This window comes from Neltuma alba, unplaced genomic scaffold (assembly GCF_004799145.2).
Source record: "Neltuma alba isolate B1F8T4 unplaced genomic scaffold, ASM479914v2 tig00012198_pilon, whole genome shotgun sequence".
NCBI lineage: Eukaryota > Viridiplantae > Streptophyta > Magnoliopsida > Fabales > Fabaceae > Neltuma > Neltuma alba.
The window spans coordinates 5149-23881 of record NW_021636738.1 but is presented as its reverse complement, the minus strand read 5'-3'; the positions used below and the strand labels follow the sequence as shown (position 1 = coordinate 23881).

Below are 18733 nucleotides of genomic sequence, written 5' to 3'. Positions count from 1 at the left end.
TGGTAAAAGCAAACTGGCTAGCCAGCACACGTACACATGAGATCGATAGGTTATAGCAGAATGGTAGTGGTATTTATGGAGTGTTAATTTTGGACCCAGCCAAATATCGAAGGTTAAAAAATTAGTAAAGCGACTCGTGGATTGACTGATGTTTGACCAATTTGTCAGGCGCTGATTCAAGGATATTTAATGCCGCAGAATAAAATCATGTGTACTATGTATGTATTCCACATATAGCCAAGTTTATGGAGAATTTGCATTTGAATTCTTGAATATTTAGCATACTTGTCTAATTAAAGTCGATCGAAATGCAACAACTTTTGTAAGAGGGTTGTGTACATGTATCAAGTTTATCTTTAAAAGTAAAGCATAGACTTTTCATACTTTTGTTTATTTAATATGACATTTTTGTTAATTTTTCTGGTTTAGATGAATTAACAATGTTTCTGGTTTGGACATAAATTAATATAAAATAGAGGGGGTGAATGTGGGATGCATAAAAAAATAATAGTTCATTGACAAACAATTGGCTAGCTGGCTGAACATTTAGAAGTTCAGATCGAAAGCGATTAATAGATAAGATTGAAAATATAAAGGTATTCAAACGGAGAGATTTGTTCTAATTTAATTTGCATGCATCACACTATCTACACAGTCTCCTTGAGAATCCTCATAACTAAATTAAATAAATTAAGACTCAGTTAAAACAAGGAGTTTTCTCAATTATCTCACCAGCAATTCAACTTAAAATTTTTTATTTATCTAATCTCAAACTCAATGGTGCATCATATATATGAAAGTTTTCTTATGCTTACCGACACGTCTAGGTTTCAGCTGACATATGAAACAGTAGGTTTCCTAAAATCACCTTCACCTCGCCAGGTTTTCACAAGATCCCCTGGAACTTCAAGTTTTCACAAGCTTACTGCGTTAAACTTTTCTGAGGGGTTTTAATTACAAGCTCACCTACAATTTCCCTCAAATTAAAGATATGGGAAATTTCTCAGATAGGGAAATAAATTAAAACAGCACAATTAGTAGTTCTCCCTATAGTTAGATTGCACGACACTTGGGTCGGTCTCGCTTGTACGTACAAAATATTTGGCAACATTGTTTCTTTAATTTGTCCTTTGATTACTTTACGGAAAGTTTTATTTTAATCCTTTAATTTTATAAAGTATATTTTCAGTTTTCCTGCCCTAATATTATTAGTTTTATTAACAAATATTACTGCTGTTGAAATTTTAAATATTGACAAAATATTTTTAAATGCTAATATATTGAGTTTAATTTTTAAACGTAACAATGACTGATACAAAAAGTTGCATTTGAGATTCATAATGTTAGGATTAAAAACGGAAAAGATATCTTATTTGTATAAAGTTTAGATGGCCAAACATATACTTTAACCAAAATATTTTTAATGAAAATTAGAAGGTAAATGAGAATAAAAGTGGATGAAATTAATCACTTGAGTGTGTTTGGCATATCATGAAAAAATAGATATTTCTATTCGGTTAGACAATAATTGCATTAATACACATAAAATTGAATAATTTTTAATTTTTAATATTCAGCGATTCATTTTTGTTTTCTTAATTATGAGAAAGAATTTCAAAACATATACAGATAATAAATTTTGTCAAATTCGGCAACGTGGGGTGAGTGGCTTTTTTTTTTTTTGAGCAAAACGATGAGTGGCAAATTAAAAGATGTTATTTTGCTTAGAAAGGTCGTGTTTATAATAGGAGTTGCATTTTGCCATTTTCTTCATTAAAATGAAAGTATTTATTGATTGATGTAAAATATAGTTCCCAATTCAATGAAGGTTGTTGTGACTTGCTAGTCGATTGGTGTGGAACCATTTATAAGTTCTGAAGAAAAAATGGGTATTTCGGGGAATTTTGTTACTTCTTCCGTCCCGCAATAGAAGAATGGTCAGCCGATTGCATTGACCGTTTGATGGAATAACATTTCCGTTGGCATAGGAGTCTTAATTGCCGTTAGAATGTAGTGCGTAACACTCCAATCATTGCCAACCAAACACATACATCTTATCATCAAGGATTTCTATTTCCAGTTCTATCATATTACCACTTTCACATGGCAAACAAACAGCACTTCCATGATTTCCCACTTGGCTGATCCATTGTATTGCTGTGTTCAAACTTGCCTCCTTTTTTAAACTAAAATTTCACATTCAAATACATGCATTGACGTATACGCACCATATTTTTCATAAGTTTAATATAAAAAAGATTTCTGGAATGTTAACAAGCGATTATTCCTACCCTACTTATATGCTTATTAAAAATTAGGTTATATGCTTGTTATTCACGGAATGAGCCAGACGCAAAAACAACAGGGAGAGAATGTAAGCCACACATTTTGGCACGTCTCTGATTTTTTTTTACTTATTACTATTTCTGGTCTTAATTATAAAATTTTATTTGTAGTTTATAAATAAAATTTTATAATTAGAACAGGAAGTAATACACATAAGCTCTGCTCTCTGTTAGAACGTCATTTAATATACACATATGATCAACATAATCATTTTGAATTCCAATGCAAAATTACCCCAATGCTACATATATATATATGTACATATGAGCTAGCTAATTAATAATTTTCATAAATTGAAAAAGTAGGTGAGTTGTTAGCATGTGTTAAAACTATGCCAGTCGCTTTTCTTAAATAATACTCCTCTTTTTAATTATTTGCATTTAAGTATTACTCTATCAACCTAGCTTATTGATCATACAACAATTTAGATAGAGAGGTAGTTCAAAAATAAATAAATATGAGAGATACAAAAATTGAGATCTTCCATACTGAAAAATTGAGATCCTTACTTCAATTGGGTGAATGATTTGATTTGTGCGCGCGTAATTAATAAAAAGATTTTTGTGAAAGAACATGTGACAAAGTTCCCACACAATATGGATTCACACATTGGTTTATGCCTATAATAGATTAAAGACGTGTAGTTATCATTGTTTGACTTGGATTAATAAGCTAAGACCATTATAATTATAGTTTGACTCACTATTAATTAGTAGTGACTACGAGCTTTATCCTCCAGATCGACATGATGGAATACGAGCTAACTAGCCATGAACATCAAAACACACACACACACACATTAATATTTTAAGCCTCCAAAACCATATAATTTTCATGGGGAAACACAATAATCACTTCACAAACTTGTGACTAATGAATATTGAACACTTTTAACCCTATATCCGTTAAAGTAGCACGAACCAATAGTGTATAAGTAATTGGAAGATGAGGCACGGCATATAATTCATTCACGCCCTATCACATTAACGTTCCTATAGTCGTGTAAATAATTATAGCGTTTGGTTTGCTGTGTGATCATGTTGACAGGGGAGAAAACAAAATAACACAGATTTTAATTCCATGAATTTTTATAATTTTTTTATGATTTATATAATTTTTTACAACTGATTTTTTTCCATATATATATGAATGAAATAAGTTGTTATTATACTGAGAACAAAAAGCGCACATATGAAATGAAATATAATGTTAAGGTGCATGGTGCGTTACTTGAATCCCAAATACTCATATTATATATTAAGAATTAAGAATTATTTATTAATAAAGGTGTCACAGCGATAATTTGATTCAAACATTTAATTATTTTTATTAGACTATCGAGCGCATATTTATTGATTGAACAATATCTTTTACCCTTGTTATCTTCTCATAGCCCTAAGGCACGCATCTAATTAAACTCGCGTGACTTGGAAATACTATTATTCTTATTTTTTTTTTATGTTTTTCTAGGCTATTTCTGTCTAATGAAATTTTATTCTGTACTCAGGTTGTGCTGACCTTGTTTTCCATAAAAAAATTAAAAATGAATTTTTTTTAATAATTACTTTTAACTATTTATCTGGGACCAGTCTTGTTCTGTTGTCCATAATACTACAAAGGATTATTTGCTGCTCTGGGATTCACCCACCAAAGTTTTACCTATTTTAATGTGAAAAATATTTTTCATGTGGAGATTATCTTTTGTCAGAATTGAGTTACTGTTTTTTTTTTTTGGGTAATAGAATTGAGTTATTTTACAAATGCAGTTTTAGGGGAAAAATGGATTTTCTTAAAGGAAGTCATTGATAAATATGTTTGGAACGTTCACATAAATTTCTATTTCTTTTTGGTGCTAATAAAATAGAACACGTGAATTTTGGCATGAAAACTGAAAATTGTGTTCAAATATAGCATATTTTTAATAACGTGGAAATATACCGCATACATATAATTGCAGTGCAACAGAATTTAGGCGCGGGAAAGTGAAACAGGACCTCACCCAACCATTATTTTGCAGAATGGATTATCGTACGCAGCGACTTTCCCACAAACTAAAAACGTGCTTCCTTATTGTTTTATGATGATATATATATTTATATGATTATAGTTTTTTAAAAGTCAGAAAGTGAACAAGAAGAAGAAGAAGAAAGGAGGCAGGGAAATCACGTTTGTGATAACGACACAAAAGCAAAGTGGTTTTCCAGCACATAATAACACGCCTGGTCAAATTTTACTCATTTCTCATTAATAATGCTCTTATTGGCCTCTGTCGTCCTTGTCACTCCCACCCCATTTTGTCCAATTCATGTTTATATATGTACTTATAGATTACCTACCAATAAGTTTTTTATATGGACAACATAGGGCTAAGCAAGTAACTCTTAACCCGATAGACTTGCCCAGACTTGATAAAAACTTGTCCATTTAAGCCTGCCCAAAAAAAGCCTGTAATGGACGGGCTTAAACAGGTGGGTTAAGGGCACACTCACAGGCTGCCCGTTCTTGCCTGTATATAGTTTTTATTTTTTTAAAAAAATATTTTCTTATAAAATAATGATGTTCCTTTCAAGCCATGCAATCTCCTCGTGATTTGATGGCAAATGTGTTGAGTTTTTTTTTTTTGGTGACACACGTTGAGTTTTTAAATTTGGTTCGATTTCTACCTACTCCTAGTTACAATTTTTTTTTGGTTTTTAATCAATTAATTGCCTCCTCATTTTTTCCAAAAACACCCTTAAAAAAAAAAAAGAAACCCTAATGATTTATTAGTAATGAAGAAGCTCCAGCCTCTAAAGTCCTCTCCCTTTTGCGGCAATGCAACACGACTCTTTCCTCTGTACCCCTTGGAGTCACCATCTTCCTCCATGCTAAAGCAACAATATCACAGTCACCACTCCCCAGTTCCTCTAATCCTCTCTTCACCCATGCCACGTTTTTTCTGCTGCCTTTCTCCTTCCCCCTTGCCATTTTTTATGTCGCTTTTCTCTTCTCCTTCTTTCTCTCTTATCTCAACATTGCTGTCATCGTCTCCTTCGCTACCATCAAGCCTTCTCACCCTTTGCAAGACTCATCTCTCCTCCACCCTTACTTGATTTTCTCTGTTCTCTCAATCTCAACTCTCTCTCAGTCTCAAATCTGAATTTCTCAAGCCGTCAGAGAATGACTAGAGGCAGAGACTAAATAAGAATTGAATATGAAAACGATTGTTGTGAACTTGTTATTTGTTTCTGCTTAAATTAGAACTTCTCTTCTCAGTTATCTATGTGCTTCATTTTAACACATATCTCAGAGAGAGAGGGGGAAAAAGGAGCAGCACCTAAACGGGTTCCCATAACCCGTTTTTAACCAGCCCATATGTTTCCGCCCCGTTTACAACAGGTTTAAAATGGGTTCATTACTGATACGGGACAGGCCTACAGATTAGGGGACGGACAACACAACCTGCCTATTGCTTTGTCCTAGGACAACAGGATTTGAACTCTAGACATAAATTATAAGTTGACTCCTTATCAATTGAACCAACTGTTGTTGTTACACAAACAAACTCATAATTTTAATCATTCTCATTTTTATTATTTAGCTTAGAGAAGCATCTAAATTGAACTGATTCAGATTCCAATAAAGCGAACAGTGCCAATCTCAAACAACCATTTTTTGAAAGGAATTCGTGCCTTGGATTTCTTAAAGTGATATAACTTTCCTTTCTCGGGATCATTTTACTTGCTGCAAATTTTTTTGTAGCCAATTTACTTGTTGCAATTTTGGGGCTTAAAATTGGCGCGCGTTTTATGGGCTTGTGAAGGTGGGTGTTAGTGGGAGACCGGAGAGTGCAGCTAGGCCCAATGATGTATGGTGACGTTTGCTTTGCAGATAAGAAAACATATGACAGGGCTTTAAATGATACTTAATTGCTATTGTTATTTATTTCAGAGTTATTCTTAAGGAATTCTTTTCGCTTCAATGATCTACAAGTGACTCTTGCATTATATTTTTTCCAGTATTTCAGATGGGATTGTGTTTTTTTACTTTGCTTCCGTGGTCCCCTCAAAGTGATTTTTCCTATTTTTAGAGACACCATGACATTATCGCATTTGCCAAAAACGAAAAAAAAAAAAACACCGATCAAACATATATACATTGCCGCCTGAATTTCATAGCAAAAGAGACAAATTAAAAAAAGAACAAACGACGATAGAGAGATAGATAAGGGGAAGAAGACATAAAGGCCAAATGCAGAGAACGAAGAAAAGCTCTTCCTATTGCAATTCCACATTTTGTCTTCTTCTGCATGTTTCAACCTAGTCATGTGAACTAATTTTTAGGTTTATAAAAATCCTTACTTGAACTGATTGATCACTGCCAACTCACATTAAATTCCATGAACGCTGGCTGCCTCCACGAAAATAGTCAAAAACTAAATTGATACTAGTGTTCCTGATCTTATCTTTTGGAAGAACAAATTCATTGGACCGCATAGTTTAGTAAACTTCTCTTGGTTGTTTACAATTATTATTTTTTTGTAATAAATTTATTAATAAAATTCTCAAAGACCATTTGTATATATATGACGGAGTAGTAGTGAAAAACATGCAATTATATATCCCATTTTATTATATAATTTCTAATCATAAATATAAAAAAGATATTGAAATTAGGGAGAACGAGGGTTAAGAACCCTATAAAAGTAATCAATACGACAAAGAGAACCTGTTCATAATTGAAATTTCGAAACTTATGAAATGACGAGAAAACGGTAGAGGAGGATCAAATTAGAGGCCGGTGGGAGTAGATGAAATTTGTAAACTGATAATGTTATGATTTATGACGCTGGCCCACGCATGAGAAATAGCGGCAGAACTTATTCAATTCGTTGCGGCGCGGGTGGAAAGAAATAGAAATCAAAACAAAGCTGGCAACCTCTTCGGGCACCTCCACACACACATATAAGGGAAGGGAAGATTAAGCAGATGAATGTGTGATGGAGGAGAAAGAAATAGGGAATTTAGGAAGGTCACTTCTGGTACCTTCAGTTCAGGAGTTGGCCAAGAAGTCCTCAAGCAGAGTTCCTCCAAGATATGTGCGTCCTCATGATGAACTACTACAACACAGAGATGCAGAAGCAGAGCCATTCTCATCACGACCACAAGTTCCCATAATCAACTTGTCTCATTTATCTTCTCCCGATTTCAAGGCCTCTGAGCTCCACAAGTTCCATTCCGCGTGCCAACACTGGGGTTTCTTCCAGGTCTCTTATTACCCGTACAGACGCACACACGTGTGTGTGTGTACATATATCTCTTTCCAGTAGATCGGACATGCGTCATTGAAATATATGTGATGCAGGTTATAAATCATGGAGTGGAAGAGTCACTGGTGGAGAGAGTGAAGAGGGGAATCCGAGAATTCTTCAATCTGCCGATGGAGGAGAAGGAGAAATATTGGCAGACAGGTGAAGATGTGGAAGGGTTTGGTCAGGGCTTTGTGGTCAGTGAGGAGCAGAAGCTGGACTGGGCTGACATGTTCTACATGGTCACTCATCCTCCTTCTCTCAGAAAGCCCCACCTCTTTCCCAATCTTCCTCTTCCTTTCAAGTACCTTTACAAGCTCTGATCTTTCATTATTACCTCCACCTCATTACTTACTTATTTGTTATGTCACCTTTAATGCCTCTAGATACATAAAATCACGCCACCACAAAGGGAATAATTCCTGCAAGTCGCTCAAACCACTGAAGAAAATCTAAACCCACCACAATCTAAACATGGTTTTGATTCATTTAAGATAGTATAAACTATGTTTTGGCTGCAGTTTTGATTTTATATTAAGCTACAGCAACTCGTTTGGTGCAAGTGACATATGCATCATTATCTCTATATATTCGTAGCTCATATTAGACAAATACATGAAAATTATCAAATAATGAAGTAATGAAATGATATTTTGTCGATAATTAATTATCTTTCAACTCTTACTTAATCAAGAATGTACGAACTAAGAAGAATTATAACTTATATCATGAGGGCCACCGTTTTCCTGTCTTTGTCTTTTTCGGCACAAATGGGGGCCACGGTTAAAACCAATAATTGTTAGCATGGAAGTGACAGGAATTAATAATTTTCATGCTGGCCTACCAGTTTTGAACTTTTGAATGACACGAACGTGATTATATTGGAATAGGAATAGTGATATGATATTAATTATATTATCATGCATGGATATACAAGTCAAACAATGATTGATATTAATAAAGAAACCGATAATGAATGATATGGAGAGTGGCAAATAATTGCAGAGATGATTTGGAGGCATATAGCGGAGAAATGAGAAAGTTAGCGCTAAAGATACTGGAGGCAATGGTGGAAGCACTTGGAATGGAGGAAAAGGAAATGAGAGAATTATTCGAAGAAGGATGGCAGGCAATGAGGATGAACTATTATCCGCCATGCCCTGAGCCAGAGCTCGTAAATGGGCTTAGTCCTCATTCTGATGGAATCGGTCTCACCATCCTCCTCCAAGTCAATGAAACCGAACAAGGTCTTGAGATCAGAAACGATGGCGCCTGGATTCCTGTTACTTTTCTTCCTAATGCTTTCGTTGTCAATATTGGAGATATGTTGGAGGTATATTACATTATATTTTTCTTTTTCCTCCTAGTGTATATATACACAGGCTAATTAAGCACAGATATTGATGATGAGATTATATGATTTTGCAATGCAGGTTGTGACGAACGGAATTTACAAGAGCGTAGAACACAGAGCAACAGTAAACTCAAAGGAAGAGAGGATGTCGATAGCCACATTCTACAGTCCAAAGTTAGAGGGAGATTTAAGTCCAGCAGCCAGCTTAGTTACTGCAGAAAGACCACCTTTATTTAGAAGAACTGGTGTGGCTGAATTTTTCAAAGGCTATCTCTCACGTGAACTCATTGGAAAATCTTATCTCGATACCATCAGGATCCAAAATAATTAATCCGCTATAGAGGATCGTGCCTGCCGCTTAGATTCATGTATACAATGTATTGCTTAATAAACACCATGAGCATGTACGTGTATCTGTGCTTTTTTTTTGTTTCTTTTCAATATTTCAGTAGTGTTCATACATACACATGTAATCTCATGAAAACTATTTGATTAATAAAAAACAAACTATTTACGTCCACATCTTGACATTTATGGGTGTGTTTGCATTCACGTTTGGACACCAAACGGTGCTTTTTCAGAAAATGTAGTGTTTGGCACAGCGTTTATATAATCTGACTTTTAGATCTCAAATGGACTTATGGAAGAAGCTCTTCAATCCTGCTTTTACCGGTGGAAAGTAACAGTGCCGTGGAAAGGTAGCATTTTTTAATTTCTTTTTGATAATAAATTAATTTTTTATTTTAATTTTATTTTGAATATTTTTTTACAATTGTCACATTATATACATTTAATAGTAAATATGTACTACCTCTGATCCTTAATATAAGAGCTAGTTAATTAATTTGGGGAGACTAGAAAAGTTAGTTAAATTAGTTATTTATAATAAATAGTTATTGTTTTATATTTAGAATCAAATTTAATATCAAAACTAGCTCTTGTACTAAGGACTGGAGGTAGTATTACTTAATAAAATTCATATCCTTTTTGTTCATTTTACATATAAACTAACTTTTTTATTAGTCATCCAAACAAGTTTACATTTCTCAAACTGACTTTTTTACAAAATCCAAACCAAACATAAATCATATTATCCTATCTGACTTTTACCCAATCTGATTTTTGTAAAAGTCAGATTGAAAAAAAGTTACTTCTTTCACCGCTAATCCAAACACACCCTGTTGCACCAAACTTATCATCTTCCGTTGGCCAAAACACTATTTTTAAAAAAAACACTTGGTTATATTGCAAACAAGCAAGCAGTCTGCCCATGTCAATATGGATTTGGGCTTCAGAAGCTTGACTCTGCTTTGCTTGGAATGGAGCTTTCTGGACGTCAAAAAGAGAATGGAGCTTTCTTCCAAATTACGCCCATATTCTCCTCCATTTTTCTGGCGTCTGAACTAATACACACACACACACACACACACAGAACGCAAAACATATACTCTTTCATCTCTTATTATAAGATTTAATTTTTTAAATGGGTCTTTTTCTTTTTATAAGATCGTCTTTAAGTTTGTCTGAGTATTTAATATATTATTACCTATTTTATTCCTAATTTAATGTATTTAATATATTTTCTTTCTTTATTTATCTTATTATTACTCTCTCACATTTACCAATTTATATATAAGGGTATATTTTAAAAAAATTACATTTGTTACATATTAATTGTTTTCTTAAACTATATAATTTAGTTAAAATAAGGGACGGAGCAGGGAGTATATAAAATCGAGCCAGTGAGATTTATCTCGGTCTAGGAAAGGTAATTTCAAGGGATATAAAGCTGCAGTCATCGTAAAGAACAAGTTGAGAAATAGCTGTTGAGATGTATATAATGCGGGCACAGTTCGTGGACGCCTATTGTGAGAATTACTTTAAACCTTTGACCTTCATGGATCGGCGCCCTTAAAAATGGACCCAAAGCAAATCACAGTTCTGGGTTAGCCATTAAGATTGAGTACTGTTATACTCCTCCGGTCCTTATTATAAGACCCAATTTGACTTTTTATTTGGTCCTAATTATAAGACCCAATCTATTTTCTCTCTTATATTTATGTATTTTTTTCCAAGATAATCCTTCTAATAATGATAGTTTTAGCCAATATACTTAATTAGCAAGGATATTTTAGGAATAACAACACTTATTTATTATAAATAACCAACTTAACTTACTTCCTTAATCTCCTCAAATAAGTCAATTGGGTCTTATAATTAGGACCGGAGGAGTAACATATGCTTCTCTGAGTCAGCGTAGAGTAACAGCCACCTAAGAAAGGAGAGGGTCTCCATGCCCACATTTATTAATTACTACTACTGCCCAAGTCTTTTTCTCTCAATTAGCCTTGGCCCACTCTGTTTTCTCCCATTTTACCCTTTTATACAATTAAATTTTACTTTAATTTATAAGTAATATGGTATTAACTTTTTTTTTACATAGCAAATGTAGTATTAACTTTTGACAAGCATATATTTGGAAATTTTTACAAAATTTTCACATAATTTTTCCCCAAAATTTCACATACTTAATAATATAATTTATTTTTAACTTCTTTTTTGGTCTAGATGTGGTAGTCAATTACCTTGACACAAGGAGTATACAGTTAAGTTGAATGGAAATATAAAATATTAGTAATATAGATATACATAAGGTCGTCATCGGCAGCCCCGTTCCGCGCGCCTTATTCCCCTAAAATAAAGTATAATTCCATTTAAAAGACTGATGTAATTTTCTGGCATCATTATTTAATATTTATTATGATAGTGTTGTATTTAAATTAAAAATTCTGATAAGAAAGAGACTCCACAGATTTTTATACTCCTATTTATTTTTATTTTTCCATTTCGTAATGGTGCACAAGGAAACAACCCATAACAAGACGACAGCCAAAATTGATAACAATGAAATAAATAATCCCCTTAAGACACGGCAGCAGGTTTGGAGGTACCCAACCGGAATTCAATGAAAATAGCTTCACTGTTTCATTATATTTGTCCCTTAAAATTACAGCACATGGATTAAAAAAATTTAATAAATATGTAAAAGTATGATATGTTTAATCAAATTCGTCCCTCAGCTCATTTATTATTAGAAGTATCTAATGCCTTTAAAAACATTATTTTATTCAACAAATCATTAAAAAACTAATATTAAACGTTGATTTGAAATTGAAATTGAAATGTAATACTGCTACTATGAAACAATTTTCTTTTTATAAAAGAGAAATGTAGGAGTAAGAAAATTTGATGTGAGGAATAAGAAATTAAGCAGCAGACCCCAGCTCAGCCACATGTTCTCGGGATCTTCACAATGCATTTATGTAGTTTTAATAATCTCTTTGTCAACGGATTCCAATAGTGCCTCAAATTCAAATCCTTCCTCCTCACTCCATTACACCGCACATAACACATAGAATTAGTACACAGACACAAGCATATAAAAGTTTGGGTGTCAGCTGAAAGAGAATAAGTAAAAGGCCCATGGAGGCAGAAGAGGGCAACAAGGTGATGAGGGTGCCTTGTGTGAAAGACCTAGCAAAAGAGGCGTTAAGCAGAGTCCCGGATAGATATATTCATGCCGTGGATATCGATCCTATTGTCTGCAACTCACCCTCTTCACCTCAGATTCCTGTAATTGACCTCTCTAACTTGTTATCTTGTGACCATCATGTGAAAGAAGCCGAGGTGCATAAATTACATCTTGCTTCTCAGCAATGGGGCTTCTTCCAGGTAATTATTATTATACTATCAGACACCTTTCATCCTGGATCCTTTAGCTTCCTCCTAATTCTATTTTAGACTCGTACAGGTGATTAATCATGGAGTGAGGGAGGACTTGGTGGAGAAGATGAAGAAAGGAGTGAAAGAACTGTTCGATCTTCCGATGGAAGAGAAGAACAAGTTGTGGCAGAAAGCAGGAGAGATGGAGGGATTTGGTCAGATGTTTGAGGTGTCCGAGCAGCAGAAACTGAACTGGGTGGATGTCTTCTACGTCTTCACACTTCCATCGCACTTGAGGAATACCCGCCTCTTCCCTAATATCCCCCTACCTTTCAGGTACGTACCATCAGCAAATTAAAACTATAAAAGAAGATATTTGAAGAAGTTAGCAGGAATATCTGATACACGCGAAGAATGGTGCAGAGAGGATTTGGAGGAATACAGTGTGGAAGTGAGAGAAGTGGCGAGGAAGATTCTGGGAGGAATGGCAGAAGCACTGGGAATGAAGAAGGAGGAGATGAAGGAATCGTTCGGAGAAGGTGGGCAATCGATGAGGATCAATTATTATCCGCCGTGTCCTCAGCCACAAGATGTGATCGGCATCAATGCTCACACGGACGGCACTGCCCTCACGGTGCTTCTGCAGGTCAACGACGTGGTGGGCCTCCAGATCAAGCACGACGGCGTCTGGGTTCCGGTTCTTCCTCTTCCTCACTCCTTCGTCGTCAACATCGGCGATGTTCTCCAGGTTCGCCCCCTCACCCCTCTCTCAGTTTTGACTTTTGAATTTAGGCGCTCTCATGTCACTCATTATTATTATAAAATTTAGCAAAACATTTATAAATTGTTTTAAAAATTAAAATTTTTAATTAACAGTAATTTTCCAACATTGTTGTAATTTCTTTTTTTTTTTTTTTGCCAACGTTGTAGTTTCTAAAGTAATCAGCGCTTTAACGTGCACTTCGACCCCATTTATTAAGAAGCGTAATTTATTTAAAATTATTTTATAAATCGTATCAGAAGAAGTACTTCATCAACGCAACAAAAATATGCATGTGAGCATATTGTTCGATGAGTTGACTTTTATTTAAGGAGTAATTTATATCAGGCATTCTAGAAAAATATCCGAATAACTTAAATTATTTAATGATTAGTTTGGGATGTGCAAGAAATGCTAAAGTGCTAATTTTTCATGAAAACAACACAATTCAGTTGCCCCGCCTAGTTAATAAGGTTAAATTAACACTTCTAATTAGCTCTTTAAATATATTTTGCTGATTTAATGTTTCACGAATCAAACTCATTTGGCAAAAGTTTAGTTTTAGATCATTAAGTTTCACCGCAGTCTTGGAATAAATTCAAAAGTTCAATTTTTTAAAACGTTTATCATCATTATTAGTTCCAATTAACGAATGCATCGAATATGTAATTCAAACCTTAAGCTATATTGGTTAGCTTTTTGTAGCCAATATTGCTTTGATTATTTCAATCGGTGTTATGCCTAAACACACTCTCCATGGATGCCTAATCACGAAACGGTGTACTTTATGTTGCCGTTGAAATTTATAGTTTTCCCATTCAAGGAGTAAATGTTGTCACGTGCATCTGTTTTCAAAATGACGTTTCATATTTCTGTATTTTATTTCACTGACTGATGGGTGCATGCCGCGTATGGATGAATGGAACAGATAATAACAAATGGGGCGTACACAAGTGTGGAACACCGAGCCATCATTAACTCCAAAATGGAGAGAATTTCGATCGCAACGTTTTATGGGCCGGGAAGGGAAGGGTACATAGGCCCGGCAGCGAGCCTTCTGGGCCCAGAAAAGCCCGCGTTGTTCAAGACGGTAAGCGTGGCCGACTACTACAAGGGTTTCCTTTCCAAGGAGGGTCCCACAAAATCATACCTGGATCTCATGCGCATCCACCACGAGGAGGATTCCCCACTCAATATTGTAAACTGATCACCAGTACTTATTGCTTACTCGCTTTTCAACACCTGGTTTTAGTATCCTTTATTTATCTCTGCTTTTTTTTTTCAAGGTTATTTCCTGCTGCCTGTCTTCTTCTCCTGTGTGTCGTAGTTTGATGGTGGCTCCACAATTGATAAAGATGTGTTTTAAAATTTACATAATTAGGATTAGGATGAGACCATAAAATATTACAGCAATGCATCAGGTGGTCATCAGGAGCCCCATTTTATTGTTACTACCAGACAGTCGTAGGCCCAGCAATACATAAAAATACAACGTAGCAGCTTCAAATTTGTGCCTGTTTATAACTATAATCCATGGAGGAGGATGAATTATTATCCTCCGTCTCCTCGGCCGCGGGATGTGATCGGCGTCAATGCTCACACCGACGCCACGCCCCTCACTGTACGTGTTTCTTCCGGCTAGCGACGGCGTCGGTGTGAGCATTGGCGCCGATCAAGCACGATGGCGTCTGGCTTCTTCTTCCTTCTCTTTCTCACTCCTTCGCTGTCAACGTCGGCGATGTTCTCCATGTACACCTCTTTCCTTAATTCTTTTGTCTTATTTTGGCACCTCCTCCATTGATTCTTCCTTCATTTTCTCTATCATCACTCTCCCAGTTTTGAATTCTTCATCATCATCACTATTTGTTTCAAGTGAAAGAAATCCACTCCCATAAAGTCAAACGCAGTCTCATCACGAAATGTTCGAACTTTAATTTGAGTTGGGTCAAACGGCCCCAACACTGTTACTGTACTCTGCGGCTTTGTGTGCCCTTCATTGATACTCACAATGCTTAATCTAGAATTTAGGCAAGCAACCAATGGGAGTTGTGTTTAGTGGAAGAGGTTAGTCTCTCACAATGTGACGAACCAAAATTCGAATCTCTACTGAAAGAGATGTCCACATTTAGTACCCGACAGTTCTTCGAATAGGATTGCCTCTAATAAGAAAGTATCTATGTTTTAGTAAAAAAATTTAGGCAAGCAATCATAAATTGTTTTTTAAAAATAGTCACATATTTAATTGCTTAATTATTAGTGACATGTTTGAATTTTCGATTTAAAGACAAAGTTTTTTTGGCCAACTGAAGAAGAACTTAATATATGTGTAATTCACTCATAAATAAAATGAAAAAAGAACACTCCAATTGGTAACTGACATATCCCTGTGAGAAATTTTCAGTGAGCTGACTTCTGTCTAGACAGTAACTTATATCAAGCATTTTAGCAAAACACAAGGATGCGAAAAAAATGTTGAAGCGACAGTTTTTTATGGAAACAATACAGTTCACGATACAGTAGCTCCGCCTAGTTATATAGGATTAAATTAATAGTTTAGTTATTTAAATATATGTACTGGTCTAATTTGATCAATGAAACTTATTTAGCAAAATTTTAATTTTAGTTCATCCAAATTGGATGCGGTTTTGGATTAAATTCAGAAGTTAGACTTTTCAGGAAAAAAAATGTTTATCATTATTCACTTCCCTAATGTATCAATATGGGTACAGGTGTTAATTCCAATTAGTAAAGGGAAGGCATGTGGGCTGACAGATAACCTAAAAGTTTAATTAAGGGTTGTTTGGCATGGCTTTAAAAATTACTTATAAACATGTTTTAACTTTTATATAAATCGAGATAAAATTCTTTTAATATATTTACTTCTGATTTTATAAATCATAACTAAAAAACTACTTATAAGCTATTCTAAATAAGTCATTAGTCTCATGCTTGAACACATTGCATATCTTTTTTTTTTTTTTTAGATACACGCATTCCACATTTCTACTTGTAAGCAAAATGGTGTACTTTTATCAACAAAGAGTTGGTTTAGCAATATAAGACCTAGCTAGATTCCTTTGAATCTCAAGTTTGAGTTTCAAATGAAACAGAGGGAAGTCACGAACCCCGAATCGGATTAACCGAGTGATAATATCAAATGGTGTACCTGATGTCTGGTTTTTTTTTTAAAAAAGGAGGAGATACCTGATAGACTTAACACATGGCGTTGCCAATTCCAATTTAACGTATTTTTTTGCCAACCATTTAACGCACTAAATCAATGGGTAAATGTCATCACGTGTTTTTTTTTTTACATAACCATGTTTAGTGTTTTTTTTTTTTGGGATGTCCCTCTTTACTCTTTCAAGAGAAAAATTAGTGGCATAAGTTTCTTCATTCTTGTCGACAAATCTTTCTTTATGCGATTTGTTAATATGAGGAGTTTTCAGAATATATTCTCCGTGTTCATGTCTTGTGGATGGATCAGCAATACTGTGTTTGTTGCTCAACATGATTTTCATCTTACTGATTTGACAACTGGTGTTTCATTTTAATTAGATTGTTAGTTAGAGCTGTTGTAATAGTTGAGCCTTCTAGCTAGGTTCAATCTTGTCTAATTTACTCTCTAGCTCTTGTCTAGCGTGTGAATCCGTCTTATGTATGTGTGTCATATTATTTCCAGTTGTTAATATGAGAGTTAGTTGACTAATTTGAGTAGATTAAGAAAATTAGTTAAGTTAGTTATTTATAGTAAATAGATATTGTCTTTTCTAGAATATCCTTACTAATGAAGTGTACTTGCTAGAACTATTACTATTACAATGACTATTTTGAAAAAAAAAAAACAAATGAGAGACAAAGTGAATTAAGTCCTTATATTTATAACCAAAATAAAAATCAAACGAGTTCTTATATTAAAAACTAAAGTAGTATTTACGTAGCCTGTTATGTTTTTTTCAATATATTTGATCATTTTATGAAAAAAATATTTAATGCTTTTATACAACATATCAAGCAAAAAATTCAAAAAAAAAAAAAAGAATTGACGGAGCAGACCATAACGAATGGGCGTACAAAAGTGTGGAACATTAAGCAACCTGTAAACCCGAAAATGTAGAGACTATCTTTCACTCCAAAAAACTAAAAATGTAGAGAATATCGATCGCCACAGTTCATGGGGCTGGAAGGAGAGGGTATATAGGCCCAGCAGCAAGCCTGGTAAGCCCAGAAAAGCCCGCATTGTTCAAGACGGAGAGCCTGGCCCATTACTACAAGGGCTTACCTACCAAGGAGGATCCAACAAAATCATACGTGGCTCTTATGCTCATCCAAAGCATGAGGAGGGTCCCCAACTCAGTACGGGAGACGGATCAAAGTCATTCTTTTCTGAAAATACATGGATAGTTGGATATATTATTTATTGAGTATTTCCACAAACTTTATCATAAAACTTTAACATTTTTTGTTTAAAATATTATTCTTCACCTAATATTCTTAATTAATTATAAATTTTTTTAATTATTTAACTAAACTTATTTTTATTAAGAATAAATTTGAGAGTTTACCAAAAAAAAGAACTAATAGTTAACTGGAATTTATATTAAAAAAAAGAAGTAATTAGCTTTAAAATAATACGTTATACATACATATAAAGATGATTTTTCAATTTTTGCCGTAAAAGAAATTTCTTTGAATTTCGTTGGCCAGGGCTTGATACTAATTTTTTTTAGATGAAACAAAAGTATCTCTAAGTCATATTAGACTTAAGACTAATCTCTTTCGGATCTAACCGGTTTAGGAATAACTTTTCTAACAAAAATGTTTTTCGAAATTCGAATTTATATTCTTTTTTTTTTAAAAGAGTGAGGTCCTACCACCTCAACCAACAACTTGTTGGTTTGAGGCCGATTCTACCCTCCTTCTCTACGTCCGTGGGGTATATTTCTAAAATTTAGAAACCAATAGGTGTGGTTTTTTTTTTTTTACCGGAAAATCAATGTGTGTTGGTGAATTGTGGGTATTGGCATACACAAATTTCATCCAAGTAAACATGATTCGTGTGGTCCACATGATCTGAAAAATGCACTGTAATATTTATAACTGATAAACAGTGTTGTATGTTAAAAATTATACAATGAATATTTACAGGGAAATCATGCCGTATATCGTTTGTTTAATTAACGAAGAAAAGTGTTTGAAAATAACCAGAGAAAAGCAGGATCCAAGGATCCGAATTCCCAAAGTTGTTTGGAAAGTGAAATAA

General features: G+C 34.3%; 1 protein-coding gene across 1 annotated transcript; it reads left to right on the top strand.

Annotated features, from left to right (window-relative positions):
- The first annotated feature begins 7230 nt into the window (after positions 1-7230).
- Positions 7231-14950, top strand: LOC114724780 (uncharacterized). The gene is made up of 8 exons (XM_028911231.1): positions 7231-7591; positions 7690-7937; positions 8639-8966; positions 9067-9309; positions 12453-12719; positions 12799-13046; positions 13134-13458; positions 14399-14950. The coding sequence occupies exons 1-8, from the start codon at positions 7325-7327 to the stop codon at positions 14675-14677; spliced, it is 2205 nt and encodes a 734-aa protein (XP_028767064.1). The 5' UTR covers positions 7231-7324; the 3' UTR covers positions 14678-14950.
- Positions 14951-18733: the final 3783 nt, after the last annotated feature.